The 19,133-nt window shown below is 40.9% G+C and overlaps 1 protein-coding gene across 1 annotated transcript in view; it reads right to left on the bottom strand.

Annotated features, from left to right (window-relative positions):
- The window catches only part of LOC5566485 (delta-1-pyrroline-5-carboxylate dehydrogenase, mitochondrial), a 38,353-nt gene that overhangs the window by 5,896 nt on the left and 13,324 nt on the right, over window positions 1-19,133 (bottom strand). The window contains exons 2-6 of the mRNA XM_001650825.2: window positions 4,327-4,803; window positions 4,090-4,261; window positions 1,944-2,131; window positions 1,277-1,867; window positions 1,102-1,220 (exon numbers count right to left, since the gene is read on the bottom strand). Of these exons, the coding sequence (XP_001650875.1) occupies window positions 1,102-1,220; window positions 1,277-1,867; window positions 1,944-2,131; window positions 4,090-4,261; window positions 4,327-4,803 (1,547 nt within the window). The remainder of the gene's footprint in view (window positions 1-1,101; window positions 1,221-1,276; window positions 1,868-1,943; window positions 2,132-4,089; window positions 4,262-4,326; window positions 4,804-19,133) is intronic.

Below are 19,133 nucleotides of genomic sequence, written 5' to 3'. Positions count from 1 at the left end.
ACAGAATTCATGAGATATTCACTTAGTTATCTAAGTCAATATTGGTCAACACAGTGGCTCCGTAACAGGTTCCAGGATTCCCGAAGAAGTGGCCAATTTAAGCATTTGATTGAACTGAGCCGTGTGACACATTAAAATTTTCAGAATGTCCTAGAGAATTCATCAAAGATATTTTCAGTTATTTAAAGTAACATTGGCGAACCCGAAAAACACAAATACCAATACTATCATAACAATATGTTGATGATTTTAGAAGAAGCCATTTCGTGATGACGCACTAAAAGGCCTTAAACGTAACTTTTTTTTAACACCTTAGGGAGGTTAACTGGAATTCCATAAGCCATGAAGTCTCTATGAACACGGTTCTGTCTTTCGTGAAAGCCTTCGACTCTACAAGTCTTCTTCTTCTTCTTTCTGGCGTTACGTCCCTACTAGGACAGAGCCTGCTTCTCAGCTTAGTGTTCTTATGAGCACTTCCACAGTTATTAACTGAGAGCTTACTATGCCAATGACCATTTTTTGCATGTGTATATCGTGTGGCAGGTACGAAGATACTCTATGCCCTGGGAAGTCGAGAAAATTTCCAACCCGAAAAGATCCTCGACCGGCGGGATTCGAACCCACGACCCTCAGCTTGGTCTTGCTGAATAGCTGCGCGTTTACCGCTACGGCTATCTGGGCCCCTACAAGTAAACCACGTGAATGAAATATGAATGTCATCTGGGGATTGTTGGGAGTTTGACTGTCGATTTCTAATAACATTCTGAACTCTTAAGTTCAACGAAAATAACCAAAATTGAACAATTCGTGGTGAGTAATTTGATGGTTATAGGGTGCAGAGCTACTTGGACACTTCCATGATTCACTTTGGCCATGAATAGGATCCGGCTCCCTAACTATAGTTAGCAAAAAACATTTTTATCAGGAAGGCGAAATAAAAAAAGTCATATCTGAAGCATTACAAAAAAAAAAAAAAAAAAATAGGGAGTGGTCAAAATAAGGGCTCGAGAGAGGTTGTGAACTTTTGTATGTGGAATTCAGTTGAACCTGAATCCGGGTTTGAATGCTAATTTTCCTCCAGACCCTAACACCCCAACTTACCTGACATTCGACCACCGCCAAACGGCTGCTGTCCAACCACGGATCCAGTAGACTTGTCGTTGAGATAGAAATTACCGGCCGTAAGTTTGAATTCCTCCAATGCACGCTTCAGGAATGCTCTGCAATCAGAAACTGGTTGAAATTCACTTTCCCAAAAAAGTAATCCATAACTCACTCATCCTTGGAGAACACGGCACCCGTCAAGGCGAACCTCGTTGAGTTGCCAACCAGCTTCATGGTCTGGTCCAGATCCTTATCTTTGTATACGTAGATGCTCAGCACCGGGCCGAAGATTTCCTCAGTCATTATTTTGTCCTTCGGGTCGTTCGACTGCACGATCGTTGGTTCGATGAAGTATCCCTTACTGTCGTCACACTTACCACCGGCAATGATTTCCAGGTTCTTTGAGCTCTTGGCGTGGTCGATGTACGACTTGATTCGATTAAATGCCTTATCGTCGATCACCGCCGAAGTGAAGGTGGAGAAGTCCGTAACATCCCCGATCTTCAGCGTATCCCGGGTCTTTATCAGACCTTCCTTAACCTGCGGCCACAGCGATTCTGGGACATACATACGCGAGCAAGCTGAGCACTTCTGGCCGCAGAATTCGAACGACGACCGGATGGTTCCGTTCACGACCGATTGGACATCCGCCGATGGATGCACGAAGTGGTAATTCTTGCCACCGCATTCGCCAATCAGTCGTGGGAAGTTGTTGTAGATATTGATGTTCTCTCCAACCTGACGCCATAGCCGGTTGAAGGTGCTGTGGAATTGAACTTGATGTTGTTTCGAGACCAAACAAAAGAACAAGAAGGCACACGCTTCAAACGAACACTTACGGTACGGAGCCGGTAAAGTTGATACCAGCCAGATGGGGCGAGGCGGTGATGGTGTCACCAAAGACGGGACCGTCTGTTGGAATGAAATTGACCACACCGGGCGGGACACCGGCCTCACGCATGATCTTGAAGATGACGTAGTTCGAGAGGAGAGCCGTGTCCGACGGTTTCCACAGGACTCCATTGCCCTACAAGAAATTATAAGTGTTAATAAATTAGTTTGGCGTACAGGGTTTCAAATTCATACGCATACATTGCCATTCTACGCATATTTGTCCCGCGGTCCATACGGTTTACATAGAATATGGGACAAATAGGCGTAGAAGGGCAGTACAGGGTTGCACATAAAAGTTTTAAAACTATCAAATTATGTATCGAATTCAGAAAACTTTATCGATCGTAAAGGTCATAGGTATCATCTACTATTCGACTATGATGAAAATATGTCTTTCTACTTTTATCATTGGAATGATAGAAAAGTATTGAATGTCATCTCAAATTTACTCAAATCCTATGAAAATTCGGGGCAAGTGGGTAAATGGGGTAAGTGAAAATAATTGGTATATTTTACTGAATATGTGAATTAACGTTTTAAACTTATGCGTAAACCTTTGAGGCCATTGAGAACATTACGATAGGTAAGAGATTTCTGAGATTTTCAGCCATTATTGCATGATAGAGCGAAATATTGTTAACCTGTCAACTATCACTCCGAAACAAGTTGGCGGCGTGCAATCTAATTTCAATATTTTCAGTAGAAAAAAGTTGCGGAAAATAATTTTCTGTACCACTTCTAAATTGTCCAATCTGACAGTTTTAAACTGCAATAAAAAAAGTTTTAGAATTAATTTGACATAGACCTAAAAATAACTAAATTGAAACACTGTCAATTTTCCAATCATGTGGGGCAAGTGAAAAGTTTCTCATTAGAGATTGAATTTGTGTTTTCTCTTTATGTAGCTATAAGTATAAAAGGTTCGCAATTATCATAGAACAACAGAACGTGCTGATAAATCAAGAAGCACTATACTCAAAGCGTTAAATGCTATTACTATGGCCAAATCATGGAACTTCTCTAAAAAAAGGTTGCCAAATATTACGATATTAATATGTTTACATACTTCGGACAGTCGATTAAAAGGAAGACGTTGATTGAAAAATTCCAATATAAGAGAACGCACGGAAATCTTGTGGAATGTCTATATAATAAAGCTAGAGCAAAACAAAAAAATGGGGTATAGGTGTATCCACATAAAAAAGTTTCTAAATACTTTCCCAAAGGATTCCGTTTGATTTCTCTTGAAGAGATATCCGACGTCATATCCGATTTTCTTAAAAACAAATAATGAGTGGTGGAAATTCTACAGAGCAGAAATGCAATTGCTGTCCCATGATGTGAGAATTAACATTGGAAATGTTGCATTTATAATGTTGTCGAATTTACTTTACTTTTTTCTTCAATTTTCCATAAAAATCAATTTCAGTATACTGCTTATATTTGGTGGGAGTCAAGCTAAAAAAAAAATACTCGACCTCATTTGCTTTAATTTAAGGTCTCTAGAATTTGAAGAATCCCAACTATGCGAAATCCATTACCCACTTGCCCCACGGTACCTTACTTAAAACTAAACTGTCCATACACGCATAATTGTCCCATGTGAATAGGAAATCCAGCAAACATGGGACTGACATGCATTTATGGGCAGTAAATTTCAATGCTTCTTATGATTGATCAAGTTCTTTATAAAATTGTTCAGATGTAGTACATTTGCCTAAAAATTGGGACAATTTGAAAATTGAATAAATTCATGGAAAATTGTTCATTTTATAAAAACTCAAAAGGGGAACCCGGGGCAAGATGAGTACTCAAAGAATGCTATAAACAAATTTTCAAAAACTACACCAGTCGTTCCACCAGCCGAATTTAATAATTTGCGGTGACGATGAAAACGAGACAGGTCAATTTTCAACACATCCGTTGGCGCGCGCTGCCTACTGCGATCCGTGTAAAAGTTACTTATGTCGATATGAAAAAGTAATCGAGATTTGATAGTTTTTTAACCAACTTGATGCGAAGGCAGTGCCTTCTACGCATATGAATTTGAATCATGAATGAAATTTGAATCATGAATTTTCCACAACGCACCATTAAAGCAGGAGTATAAGCTAAATTTCCACCGATGGCGGTAAAGTTGAACGGACTGACGGCCGCGATAAATCCATCGATGCCACGGAATCGTAACGAGTTCTTCGTCACCTTACTGTTTTCGCTGATCGGCTGATATTTGGTGGCTTCCTTCAGATAGACGGTGTTCATTCTGTTGAAAAGAACAAAAAACTCAATTCAAGAATGGTTTCAAAAAAGCACACGCTCCCTCATTACCTAATGAAATCTATCAACTCCGCGGCAGAGTCGATTTCCGCCTGGATCACAGTCTTGGCCTGGCCGAGCATGGTGGCGGCGTTCAGTTCTGCCCGATAGGGCCCGGCCATCAGGTCGGCCGCCTTCTGCCAGATCTTGATCCGCTCGCTGATCGGTGTCCGGTCCCATTTGACCTGCGTTTCGGTGGCAGTCTTGATGGCTTTCTCCACGAGCTTCTTGTCGGCCCAGTAGAATTTGGCGATCTGTTTGCTGTGGTTGTGCGGCATCACCTGATGCCGTACGTTGTTGGTGCGGAACTCCTCGCTGCCGATGATGATCGGGACATCTTCTAAGGTGGAGGCGGTCTTCTTGAGGGCCGCCTCGAGTTCCTTGCGCTCTTTCGATCCCTTTTTGTAAGCTAGCACCGGTTCGTTCACTAGTGGATATTCCGGCAGTTTTACTTCGGGAACTACGGAGCTTATGCAGCGGACGCCGTACCTGTGGGAGTGGAAAAAAGAGAAAATGATTGTATTTCTCTCTAAAAAATCAATCAATCAATTTTTATGATATCTGGAAAATTGTTGATACAAAAAATATTTGATTTTCTTAGAAGGCTTCTCATTCATGGAGCTTTTGAAGAAAAAGCCCTTTTTGAAAAAAAAAATAGATTTTTTCAGCCAATTTCTAAAAATGATTGATTTTGATAACTTCCAAAAATCGTTGTTCTTAATTAGTGTGATATTTAATTATTTTGGTGGATTTTTTTTTATCCTCTCAACATCATACAACATTAGTCGAACGATGTGCAGAAAACCGATAGCGATTTAATTGAAAAATTAAAAAGATATAGCATGCGCAAGAAAACTGTGATGAAGCTTGTATAAGTTTCAAAGTAACTCTTGGGGACTTCTTAGAGAATTTCGTTTAAAAATTGCTATGATAATTGATAACAATCCGTCAAATTTCTGGATAATATTCTGCAGGATTTTTTGAAAATTCTTTAAAAAATATCAAATTTAATCCCTGAACGAATTTGTGTAGGAACGGTCGGAGGAATAAGTGGAATAATTGCAGTATAAATAACTTTTTTAAATAGAACTTTCGCAACTTTCACATAACCCGGCTATCTGGGGAGCACATGGGGTTTAGGCAGTGGCGACTCGTAACCTCACTTTCTACCTGTTCTACGACTCTAAAAATGACTATTTCGACAAATTTAGATTATAAACCAAAAAGTTTATGATTAAAATCGTCCTTTCTAACTAATCTCTACTCATTAGATGCAAATTTGTTGCTGAAGTTCAAGAAATTCCAATCGTGGAACAGGTAGATTTGAGGTTAGGGAATCGCCACTGGGTTTAGGCTCTGTGGTTCTCACTCAATGGTCAATTACGATCTATTACTCAACGGTCTACTGCGAATGCACGTTTCGAATTGGGTAACAGAGAGAAAAAGGGAAAAACAACTCTGGACCACAGTGCGCATCGTACCTTCGTGCTGTGCGTACACGAATTCTCTCTGCTCTTGGAAGTTTTCTTAAAAACTACCTAAAGCAATAAAACAGTACTTTTCAGTGCTACAAAAACAGTACTTTTCAGTGCTAAAATTAAAAACGGTACTTTTCAGTGCTACTAAAACAGTACTTTTCAGTACTATTTTTTCTACTATTGATCCCTTTACGATCCTTGTTTGGACCCGTGCCTTCGATTTTTCGTTGGACCCGTTGGCGAAAGCTAGCGGTGGTAATCCTTCTTGGACACCGTCTTGGGAAAAAACCTTTCGAAGGTCACGTCTTCTTTCGTTTATTAATTAAACATGGTATCAACAACTAACAAAAGGAAGGGTGAATCTCTGAATTCACTACTTCCTTCCAAAAAAGTGGGTTTTAAAACTGTCACTACACGTGGCAAGAATGGAAGAAAGGACGTTTCCCCGGAATGCGAACTTTCTTCCAAGGGTGAAATGAATAATTGTATCGAAATGAGCAATCAGTTCGATGCTCTAGACAAATTTTCCGAACACCAAATCGAAGCAGCCTCTAGCCCAGGCTCTTTGATTCAAGTGAGGAAGCAAAGAGTGCCGCCTATCGTGGTCAGTTGTTCCGAATTTGGGGGATTTAGGCAGGAGATCTTGAACTCCATTAGGGGAATCAAGGTTTCCTTCCAAATCGCAAAGAAAGGAGACTGTCGCGTTTTGCCGGAAACTCTTAAAGATCGTGAGCTTCTTCTCAAACATCTTGAAGAGAAGAAGCACAAATTTTTTACTTATGACGACAAAACTGAACGTTTGTTCAAAGTTGTCTTGAAAGGTCTCTCAAGTGACTATAAATCACCTGAAGAGATCAAAAATGGAATAAATGATTTACTTGGATTTTCCCCAGTCCAAGTAATCATTATGAAAAAGAGAACCCAATCTGGCATTGTTCGGAAAGGGCTTTCTCAAGAATTTTATTTAGTTCACTTTAACAAAAAAGAACTAAATAATATTAAAGCTTTAGAAAAAGCAAAACTTTTGTTTGATGTCCGTGTGACATGGGAACATTTCCAGAAACCTGGAGGAAATTACCAGAACCCCACTCAGTGCCGTCGGTGCCAAAAGTGGGGTCATGGTACAAAAAATTGTCGCATGGATGCTATATGCATGATTTGCGGAGGTTCTTCTCACGCCAAAGACGTCTGTCCAGTGAAGGAAGATACCACCAAATTCATATGTTGTAATTGCGGGGCTAACCATAAGTCCAATTTTTGGAATTGTCCTTCACGCAAAAAGGTCATTGAGGCTCGTGCCAGGCAGATGAAAGATAATATCCGTTACGATAACGGTCGTTTCCGGAATTTGCCTGGTAGAGTATCGAACAATGCTCATTTTTCAGTTAACGATCGCTTGATCATGAATCATACCCATCAGGAAGATCATAATCATGCTCATTCACAAACTAATTTTATTCCGTCGGGTAGCCGTTCGAATCTTTCTATTTCGAATGTATCTACCCATGGAAAATCGTTTGCCGATATCGTAGCAGGAAATTTGAACTCCTCCCCTGTTCGATCCATGGGTACCCATTCTACTTGTTTCAAATCAAATGGAAAAAACCCTACCGCCACAGGTAACTCCGCTTCTTCGTCTACCGGAAATTCCAATGGGAAATCACATGACATGTCTGCCTCTGATTTTAATTTTCTAACTGAACAATTGAATCTAATGATTGATGCAATGTTCAAAGCCACCACTATGACTGAAGCAGTCCAAGTAGGTGTAAAATTTACAAATCAAATTGTTATTGGATTACGTTTTTCTAATGGATCCAAATAATAATTTAAATATTTTAAATTGGAATGCTCGTTCTCTGAATGGTAAAGAGGACGAGCTGTTTAATTTTCTTACGGTTAATAACGTGCATATAGCAGTTATTACCGAAACGTATTTAAAACCTGGATCTAAACTCAAAAGAGATCCTAACTTTTTTGTTTATCGTAATGATCGACTTGATGGGGCATGTGGGGGAGTTGCAATTATCATTCATAGGCGTATAAAACATCAACTGTTTTCATCATTTGAATCTAAAGTTTTTGAAACTTTAGGTATTTCTGTTGAAACACAGTTTGGTAAATATACTTTCATAGCTGCCTATTTGCCTTTTCAATGCTCTGGGCAGCAAGTTAATTTGCTCCAAACTGACTTGCGAAAATTGACTCGCAATAAGTCAAAATTTTTTGTCATTGGTGACTTTAACGCCAAACATCGGTCATGGAATAATTCTCAAAGTAATTCCAACGGCAGAATTTTATTTGATGAGTGCTCTTCAGGATATTTCTCAATTCAATACCCTGATAGCCCCACATGTTTTTCCTCTTCTAGAAATCCATCTACGATTGATTTGGTCTTAACCGACTCTAGTCATCTTTGTAGCCAAATGATTACTCATGCTGATTTTGATTCTGATCATGTCCCTGTTACATTTCAAATATCCCAAGAAGCGATTCTCAATCCTATCAGCTCCACTTTCAATTATTTACGAGCCGACTGGAATATATATAAAACGTATGTTGACTCCAATCTTGATGTTAACATTTCTTTAGAAACTAAACTTGATATTGACAATGCTCTTGAAACTTTAACAAATTCCATTGTTGAAGCCCGGAGCATTGCAATTCCAAAATGTGAAGTAAAATTTGAATCCGTGATTATAGACGATGATCTTAAACTCTTGATCCGTCTTAAAAACGTGAGGAGAAGGCAATTTCAACGCACTCGCGATCCTGTTTTGAAAATTATATGGCAGGATTTGCAGAAAGAAATCAAGAAACGTTTTGCTCAATTGAGAAACAAAAATTTTGAAAATAAAATTTCTCAATTGGACCCTGGCTCTAAGCCCTTTTGGAAATTATCTAAAATCTTGAAAAAACCTCAGAAGCCAATACCGGCATTGAAAGAGGAAAACAAATTATTACTAACTAATTGCGAAAAAGCTCAAAAACTTGCTATGCAGTTTGAAAGTGCGCACAATTTTAATTTAGGACTTACTAGTCCAATTGAAAATCAAGTTACTCAGGAGTTCGAAAATATTCTCAATCAAGAGAACGTTTTCGAAAATGCCTGGGAGACTGATTTGGAAGAAGTGAGAACTATTATTAAAAAATTCAAAAACATGAAAGCTCCTGGCGATGATGGAATTTTCTACATCCTCATCAAGAAACTTCCAGAAAGTAGCTTATCATTTTTAGTTGATATATTTAACAAATGTTTTCAATTAGCATATTTTCCTGATAAATGGAAAAATGCTAAGGTTGTTCCAATTTTAAAACCAGACAAAAATCCTGCAGAAGCTTCTAGCTATCGTCCAATCAGTTTGCTTTCCTCCATCAGTAAACTTTTTGAAAAGGTTATTTTGAACAGAATGATGGCCCACATCAACGAAAATTCAATTTTTGCCAATGAACAGTTCGGATTCCGCCATGGACATTCGACCACTCATCAACTTTTACGTGTAACAAATTTGATCCGTTCCAACAAATCTGAAGGCTATTCTACTGGTCTTGCTCTTCTAGACATAGAAAAAGCATTCGACAGTGTTTGGCATGAAGGTTTGATTGTAAAATTAAAAAACTTTAATTTTCCAACATACATTGTTAGAATAATTCAAAGTTATCTGTCAAATCGTACACTTCAGGTTGATTATCAGAACTCCAGATCTGAAAGACTTCCTGTAAGAGCTGGTGTTCCTCAAGGCAGCATTTTGGGACCAATATTATACAATATTTTCACATCTGACTTACCTGAGTTACCTCAGGGATGTCAAATATCTTTATTTGCGGATGACACAGGCCTCTCCGCCAAAGGACGAAGCCTGCGTGTCATCTGTAGTCGATTGCAAAAAAGTTTGGATATTTTTTCTTCATACTTGCAAAAATGGAAGATTTCTCCTAATGCTTCCAAAACTCAACTAATAATATTCCCACATAAACCAAAAGCTCTTTATTTGAAACCTTCAAGTAGACATGTTGTCACGATGAGAGGGGTTCCAATAAATTGGTCAGATGAAGTTAAGTATCTAGGGCTCATGCTAGATAAGAATTTAACTTTCAAAAATCACATTGAGGGCATTCAAGCCAAATGTAATAAATATGTAAAATGTCTCTATCCCCTTATTAATAGAAAATCAAAACTTTGTCTTAAGAACAAGCTGTTGATATTCAAACAAATTGTCAGGCCAGCCATGTTGTATGCTGTACCAATATGGACTAGCTGTTGTAAAACCAGGAAGAAAGCTCTGCAGAGAATTCAAAATAAAATTTTGAAAATGATTCTGAGGCTTCCTCCCTGGTATAGTACCAATGAGTTACATAGAATATCCAATGTTGAAACATTGGAACAAATGTCAAATACAATCATTAATAATTTCAGGCAAAAATCGTTACAATCTTCTATTGCCACGATTAATGCGTTATATGTTTAGGTTAAGTTAGGTTAAATATATTAAAAACGTTTTTTTTTTTCTCTTATAAGCAGGTGAAATCAACTCACCTATATAAAATCTGAACTGCTACGGCAAATGAAATGTAATATGTTGTTAACAAATGTTAATTAAATCCTCAATTTGTTTTACCAAATTAGGATGATAGTGTTGTCAAATAACACAGAACACCTAGATATAAGAAATGAATGTAATGTTTGGAATGATACTAATAAAGAAATTAAAAAAAAAAAAAAAAAAAAAAAAAAAAAAAAAAAAAAAAAAAAAAAAAAAAAAAAAAAAAAACTCTGGACCACGCCACTTTTTTTGGGTTGGGCTACAAGTCCGATGTCCCTTTGGAGCTACCTCATAGTATTACTTCAGAAGGCAGAGGGCTTCTACGCCTTTTCGTCACCTCTTGCTATATTCGATTTGACTGCAATTTGTCTGTTCAACGTCACTCACATTTTGAGGCCGACCATACGCCTGGGCCATGTGAGACTTTTTTCGATAGATGCTACTGTGTTTTGTTAGTATGCTTGACTCCATTTCTCTGCTCGTCATGCTCTACGGGCGGACCGGTTGGATGCCGAGGTCAGTCTTGCGAATACGGTTGAGGGGTGACTTCCGGTTCGCAAGCGCCCCGACAACCCAAAGCCAGCGGTTCGTCGTGATCAATGCTACTCGGCGTAGTTCCTGACAGTGAAGCTAGCCTACTCCGAAGGAAAGTACCTCGACGGAGGCATATCTCCCGAAACCGGTAACGTTACGCGTTGTTCATACTCCGTTGTTGGCCGATAGAGTGCCGAAGTCGTCCCAGAGATTCCGGTTGGAGGATGGCATCCGGTTCACTGGCGCTCCGACGACTTAAGCCGGTGATACGCTCGTACTACTCAGAATAGACCCGGCGGCGGAAGATCTTCCGAACCGATGCTATCCGGGCAGATGCCGAGGTCGATCCTGCGATTCCAGTGGAAGGAAACTTCCGGTTCACAGGTGTCCCGACGACCATTTGCCGGTGCTGTTTCGCGATCTACTCAGGTAGTCGCCGGCGGAGAATCTTGTCTACTCCGACTCGATGATGGTCGGCCAAGTGTCAGGGTCGGTTCTGCAATTCCGGTGGTTCACAGGCGCCTCAACAACTTATTACCGATACTACGTTACGCTCTTCTACTCGGTCTATTCCCCGAAGGAGGATCTAGCCTACTCCGATCGCGCCCGATGGTCTCCTCTTATCAACAGCCATGCCGAGGTCGGGCCGACCATTCCGGTGGGAAGTGTGCCAGCATTTCTACTTCCACCTGCGTTTCACCTATTATCGTTAGGACGACGTCATCGGCGAAGCCGACGATCTTGATCCCCTTGGGTAGCGATAGGACCCCGTCGTACATCGCATTCCACAGTGTTGGTTTCATTATGGAACCTTGTGGGATTCCAGCCGTTTTTTTTAACTCCTTCAGGCCAGCGTCGGCACAAGTAGTCGGGAACCCGCATTCTGTGCAGCGCTGTGGCAATGGCCTCCCAGCTGGCGCTGTTTAACGCGTTCTTCACATCTTTTGTGACCACGGCACAGTAACGATCCCCTCTACGCTTCTGTCTCAATGCTTTCTCGGCCCTCTCCAGCACTGCCCGAATTGCGTCCACCGTCGACCTTCTTTTCCGGAACCCAAACTGCCTTTCTGATAACCCGTTCTCACTCTGTGCATTTTATAACCCTGCTGAGGATAAACCGTTCCAAGAGTTTACCGAGTGTATCCAGTAAACATATAGGCCTATATGATCCTGGATCTCCGGGCGGTTTCCTTGGCTTCGGCAACAGTACCAGTTTCTGAATTTTCTATATTTCTGGAAATTGACCTTCGTACAGGCATTTCTGCATAACATATCGTACAGGCATTTCTGCATTGCATATCCATATCTGGATACGCAAGGACCGCTGTTTTAAGTGCCTTGTTAGGGCTTCCGTCCGGATCCGGGGCCTTGTTCAGCTTCAGCGCTTTCACAACTGCTATAAGCCCTCGTTGGAGATCTGACGAGCTTCGGTATTTTCTACTTCTTCATTGCCATATGGTGTGGCCGTCCACATTGCAGGATCATGCTATGGAAATAGACCCTCGACGATGACTCTCAGTTTGTGCACACATGTTTCGACCGGCGTCGGCGGGCACTTTTTTTCCTTTGTTTCCACTGCGACCATTAATTTGATCTATTGTGGTGTTATCCTCTTTGTTTTTGCCGTACTGTAGAAATATATTACTACATGAAGTAACTATCTCCACAGCTATTGGCGTGCATCCCAATCAGGTACTACATTTCGGATAAAATTTAGTACCTGTTTTGGATGGTAGATTCGAATTTCATTAGGCTCTAGCAGGCCCTTATCTAAATGTTTGCAACGCTTGTGATATAGTGCAATACACTTGCACAACAAATGTTCAGTGCTCTCGCTTTCTAATTTACAGAAACGACACATATCTTCTTGCAATTTACCTATAATTTTGAGGTAACGTTTGCTGGGGCAGTGGCCTGTTAATAAGCCAGTATAAGTACTTAGATCGTGTTTATTGAGGTTTAATAACGACGGGCACTTGATTTTCGCCATTATTGCTCGGTAGGCATCCTCCTAAGGATTAGCATCAGCTACTCGTTACAGCTCTTAGAAGCAGTTAGATTTACTCAGTTTAATCTCACGTTTGATAGCCACTCTGGCTTGCGGAACACACTTCCTCGTGTCTTGCTCTCTGATATCGTTTCCTGCTTTTAAGACAAGCGGCGCGAAGAGTGCAGAGTGCCTCGTTCCACCAGTATACGGGACGCCGGATGTTAGATGGTTTCCATTTTCTTGGAATTGTTATGTCACACGCTCTCCGGGATATCGCTGTCTACATGAAATGCTTCGACGAAAAGGTCCTTGTCGAATGCCTTCGTCTTCACTGCTGTACGATAGTCGTGTTTCTCGGCGTTGCCGCGCAGTAGAGATGGGCGAACCGTTCGCGAACGGTTCAAAAGAACTAGTTCTTTGTGGTGAACGAATGAGTCATAATTCTTTTTTTGAGAACGGTAGTTCAGCAAGAACGGTTTACTGAACGCGAACTGCGAATGAACGAACGCAACGAACGTGGAGAAAAAACCGTTCGGTATGTCTTCTTCCATCGTTCTCGCCGAACGAACGGCATAGAAAATACGAAGCGAATGAAGAACGCTACACTCCGCTCTTGGCATGCCCTGCCCTTCCTAAGTCCACAAGATGCTGGTTATGACTCGGTGCGACGAATGAGCAACGAATGAAAATGTGTTTGTGTGAATAATGATTCGTTGACGCTCCGCTTTAACAATTTCAGTCATTCAATATTTTTGTTTGAATTAGCTGTATAAAGCTAAATGCGCGGATGGACAAGGCTTGGCGCAAGAAATGAGCTTATTATTTTCATTTTATAATTTATTTTACAATAAATCTTTTGTATACTTCAAAATAAATGCATTCTGTTGAATTTTCTCTAGTCAAAATTTTCTAATTGATAATAGAATCATAATAGACCATTTCCGTGAAAAAAATTTATTTGCTCGTAAGCTTTCTTTTAATTTACTGGACCAACTCTCCAAAGGAACTCATATGTTTTGAAGCCTCTAACTATTGAAAAATAACGAAAAACTGGCGGCACACTAGTTCACCCCACGGTCTCCTAGAATTTATATCTCTACGATGTTTTAAGGAACCCCTTTTTCCCCTATGAATTTATCTCCACGTTGTGGTGAATTTTGATCAGCTGTTCCTTCGCGGTTTACATCGGTGACGTCACGAAAACAAACGCTATCTTTGTTGCTCTTTCGTCATGGTCAACTAACTTTCCTGCTCTTGGACATTCCCTGCAGGAATTGTTTACATTTTGTTATAAGGAGTTGTCATTCACTGCAGGAATCGTTGACATTATTTTTATTTGAAGTTTGGAGGTTATGTCTAGCAACATCTATCTCCTCCTATTATGTCACTTCCACAGTGGCTGGAATCCCCACATCCATCTCGGAATCCTTATTGTTGGTGCTGGCCGTCGAAATTTCTATGTTAACAAGTTCTTCAGCGGAGCCATCAATTTCATTACGCCAGCATGCATATTTCCGCGTTTTTGTTTTAATCAAACATTTGCCATCATCAATGTTCTACTACACAATTTGATGGTGGAAGATCCTTCATATCTCCTGTGGTGTTCCGGTTGAATGGTTCTCAACAAGGGTCCTGATATCTCCTGGTTTTGTGGCCAGTGGAGAACTGGCGACAAAAATTTCACTGCGTGTCAGTTTATCGTTTTTGGATCTGTTGGATCCCAATCCGGAAGAGTTCCCGTTTCGAGGTTGCAAGAGCTCCTCGATTGTTTTATCTTTTGATCCGGAAATCCCCTGGGTATCTATTACAACAATATTCTACCGCACAGTAAAATCTTCGGCGCTATATTCCGCCGGTCGCAAAACCGGAAACGAGCAGGACCCTTCTCGGAACCCATTTCGAGGACTAACACGGAGCACCACAGTAGCTTCAGGCAACGAGATGAAGGCGATGTTTATTGTGGTCTTGAAGGATTTCGTACTTGCATTCCTATGGACCTATGCACGGGTTCACTATTTGACGTTTTAGCGGTGCCGTGTTATGTATGTCACCATGGAACTAGTGAATTCGGCACCGCTCAAACGTCAAATTAGTGAACTCGTGCATCGGTTCATGGTAATGACCATTTTTCGGGTAGTCCTTATCATTCCGGAGACTGTTAGAGGCAAAAAATAGCAATTCGATAAACAATAAACGAAACAAATTGCTACTCATTTTTTTCTATATAGGCGAGCGAGTCAGTTCTGTTGCTTGTGGGAACGGTGGGCTTTGACATTTCATCATGTCTACAAACATTTAATGCAGGGGTGTTAATGAACGTTGTGGAAAAATCTCCACTTTGAATGCCCATAGGGTTGAAACAACTGTGACGCACGACGAGTTTTATCTCAAAATGTGGTGAATATCCATGTTTTCAAAAATTTATAAGAAAATCAGGAGCGTATATAAACAAAATCTGAAAGCGTTAATATTCATTAAAAATGATTGTCTTTCGAAGAAAAATACAAAAGCTATGGGTTAGATCTGACGTAAATGGTCTATTTAGCAGAAAATTCCAGCGTTGACTCAAAAATCTTTCATGAGTCATAAATAGATTATTTTAAAGGCGAAAATAATTAGATTTTTTTAAGAACGAAAGAACGGTTCAAAAGAACTAGTTCACTTTCGAGAACAGAACGAACGCGAACTGTTCATTGAAAAGAACTGTTTTGCCTATCTCTACCGCGCAGTCCTGTCGGCCAATGCCTGGAATGCCTGGTGATCGCTATGGGTATACTTCTCACTTACCCTCCAGTTCATGTTGCCCGCCAGCGATGGGCTACACAATGTAAGATCGATGATCGATGCTCGTCCGTTTTTCGTAACTGTGCTAACGGTACCTTCATTGCGCAGTTGAAGATCTTGCTGTCAGGGCCTCCAGCAGCCTGTAACCTCTGGGTTAAAGTCCCCCTCATCAAACAACAACAACCTCTCGGCTCGGGAGACGAGTCTCATCGGACATACCGACCATCCAATTTTCACTTTTTCCTTCTCCACTAGTTTGTTGGTTGCGGTCACTGGTATCCGAATCGTCGCTAACTGTGTGCCATCGTACGACTTCGAAAATCGGAATGCAGATCACCATGATCCTGCTGCAGATTATCATTGGATGTGATCTCCTCCAGGTACCTGCACTCAACATACATTTACTGAGTAAAGGCTTTTGCGCTTGCCTTGTTGGCCAACGATTCAGCAATCAACTCCTGGTAGGCCGAGCTTTTGATCACCGAAACGTTCTTCAGCTCGAAGAGCATTTCTCCTCTCTGAGTACGCCTCGTTCTGATCACGTTCTCCCCGAGGTCTTGTAGCTTCGGATCATCTCTGACCTTACGAAGAATAGCTGCGTACGTGATTTGGTCATTTGCCTTAACAAGTATGGCGGGCGGCTAGTCACTTTCTCCATACCCTCCTTTTTCTTTTCTCTTCCTTCGCCATGTTTCTTCCCAATGTTTTTCTGGCTCCTGCCGGTTTGCCATTCTTCATCATTTTCTGCTCAGTTCAGGGTGACCAGTAAAAAGTCAATTTCAAATTCCCGGTTTTCTTCCGGTTGTTTACCGGTATTTCAAAAATATTTCCGTTCAATGATATACTAAGAAACATTATTGCGATTTTTTTACCATTTCAAACGATTTTTCAGTAAGAGTTTCTTGGTCATAAACCAAAGCATTTCTATTAGGGGTAGACGGAAATCAGATATTTTGCTGCTCATTCAAATTTTCTAGGCCTTTACTGATTCTGCTAAATTCCAGTTTGATCTATGAAACGATATTTTACGACTGCTACTTTAAGTAATCGTGGAATTTGTTATGAAAAAGTTCAGTGTTAAAAAAATATGACCCTTGTTTATATGATGGGATCGAGTCAATCTTTGAATGAATCATTGTTTAAATTTTAAACGGTCACAGATTTGGTAGACATAAAAATGAAAATTGATGCTTATATTAAGCTGTTCGGTAATCCAATCCGTATGGTTATTAAGTTAATTTATATATGTTTTTGACATTATTGACTAACTTGGGATTCGAATTCTGAAGCTTTTGTAAAAATCCACTAAAGTTTAGATCGTGCTGGTTAAAACATTCCTTAGTATGCAAAATTTCCCGGTGGTAATTAAAATTCTCGTATATTTCCCGGTTTTCTTCCAGTGATTCGAAAATCACGGCTTTTTCCCGGTTTTCCCGGTGCGCTGGTCACCCTGTCTGTTCAGCAGGTAGTTACTCTGCTCGTTTTTCGGTTTTTTCGAGGCCGCTTCTTTGCCTGGCGAGTCTATATCACGCTTCTTCGACGGCTTGTTGACATGTGCCCTAGGGGTTTTAGGCGCCACTGTTTGTTCCTTAGAATTTTGTAGTGCCTTTTGGGCTGCCACGGCTCTCATTTTTAGAGCTTTCAGTTTGATTTCGGCTGGGTTTGTGGCGGATTTTATGCTCGTTACTAGATTTCTAATCTTGTGATGCACATTAGCCTTGTCCTTCATGCACTCGTAGAGTTCATTGCCTTTCTTTTTGACTTCCATCAATTTCGAATTCCCCTTTAGGCCTTCGTGGCAAATGCTGTTGCTCGATTTCGGTGTGGGCTTTGAAACCCTAGTGCTGCTTGCAGTCTAGAATTCTCACCTTGGAACGCCCTGCTGTTACCTGCTGGTGACTCCTGCTGTGCTACTGGCGAACGTTGTAGCTTTCTGCTTCTCGCGAACGCGTTTGCGTTCTCACCCTCTGCTGCTTCACCCTCCATTACGATATTGTCTGAGATGTTCTCCATTTTTATTGGGTCCTCCCTTCAAGCCGCTATCTTCCTCCGTCGTAAGTAGTCGCCTTCGTGATCCCATGGTGATCTTTGCAAGAAAGGAGAGCCTTGCTAGGGTTGACACGGTCCTTCATGGGATACCGTGTTCAGAGCCAGATCGGCGCAATACAGGAAACGTACAACTGTGCCTGCTTCCACCGGCTAAGGTGGCGGATTCGGAACGTACTCGGAGGCTTGCCAAAGTTTTAACGGGACGGGGCCAACCGCACTCGCCGTTTCGGGGAGGTTCGTCCTTACTAGGGAAGTGGAATAGCACGGCTGTCAGCTCTGCATCATCGGTGTCTATACGTATTACGTAATCGTGACCTGGGAGGGAGGCACCGATACTACACACGAAATATAGAACAAAGTTTGTTTGAGCTGCAAGATAACTCCAGCTTGCCAACAACAATCAAGGCAGGCTTGGGGAAAATAGCTAGTTTTCTTTTGTTGTGTACTTTCGATCTTTCCTGACAAACATGGAAAAAGGGCCACAGTTTTCTCTGCACTAAATATTAATTTTTATTGGAAAAAGTGACACAATGCGTTTTTCAATGCTTTATATTCAATCACGTGACGTGACTTGTATTGTGTGCATGAATTGATTTTCATTCATTTTTTGTCACTTTTGATGAAATGCGAAAATGTGTTTTAATCAGTTACGCGCTTTTTCCATGTTAGTCCAATGTTTGAGATCTGGGCTCACAGTGACAGTTCGTGACAGCAGAATCTCGGCTCACTATGACGTACATAAATTTTGTATTGGTTTCAAATACAAATTTTAATAGCAAAACAACATTAAAATTGCTCTCGTGAGAGCTCTGTCATTGCGACTTGACGAAGTGAGCACATGAAATATAGTTTCGACTTGCGACAGCGAGAAGACTCGTTTCGTCAGTGTCGCAAGCTGGTCATGATACTTAACAGCCCTGATCGTAACCGTGTTGGTTGCGGCCAATGCACCATAATCAGGATTTAACTGGCATCCATCCTGATGTGCAGGTTGGCACTCCAGAGTGTTAAGGTATTTTGAAAGCGGTACCAGGTCGCTTGTTCAGGGCTACTTGCAGATATGTGTTTTTTTTGTAGAGATTCACCAGAGCCCACCGATGAATCCGCGCCACATCCTATGTAGACCATGCTTGAACCCCTGGATGACTTTCGCTTGGAGTAGACAATAATCACACTTATGAGGCCGCACTTCGCAGTCCAGTAGTGAAAGAAATACACAATACCTTGGTCCCTTCGGAACCGGTTCTAAGCGGCTAATTCCAACCAAACCAAGTTTTGTAGCTAGATTCACAAAATATAAGCCTAGACGATAATTTTGAGTATAAAAACATTTATATTTGATTAAAAACGGATGCGAAATTCGTAGGTCAAATCCGGGTCAATATGACCCGAACACCTTAAACGTAACTTTTTTTTCCAGTCCCCCAGAATTGTCCTAGA

The sequence above is a fragment of the Aedes aegypti genome, chromosome 1 (assembly GCF_002204515.2).
Source record: "Aedes aegypti strain LVP_AGWG chromosome 1, AaegL5.0 Primary Assembly, whole genome shotgun sequence".
Taxonomy (NCBI): Eukaryota; Metazoa; Arthropoda; class Insecta; order Diptera; family Culicidae; genus Aedes; species Aedes aegypti.
Note: the sequence above shows the minus strand (reverse complement) of the source record. Positions and strands in the feature narration are given on the sequence as shown.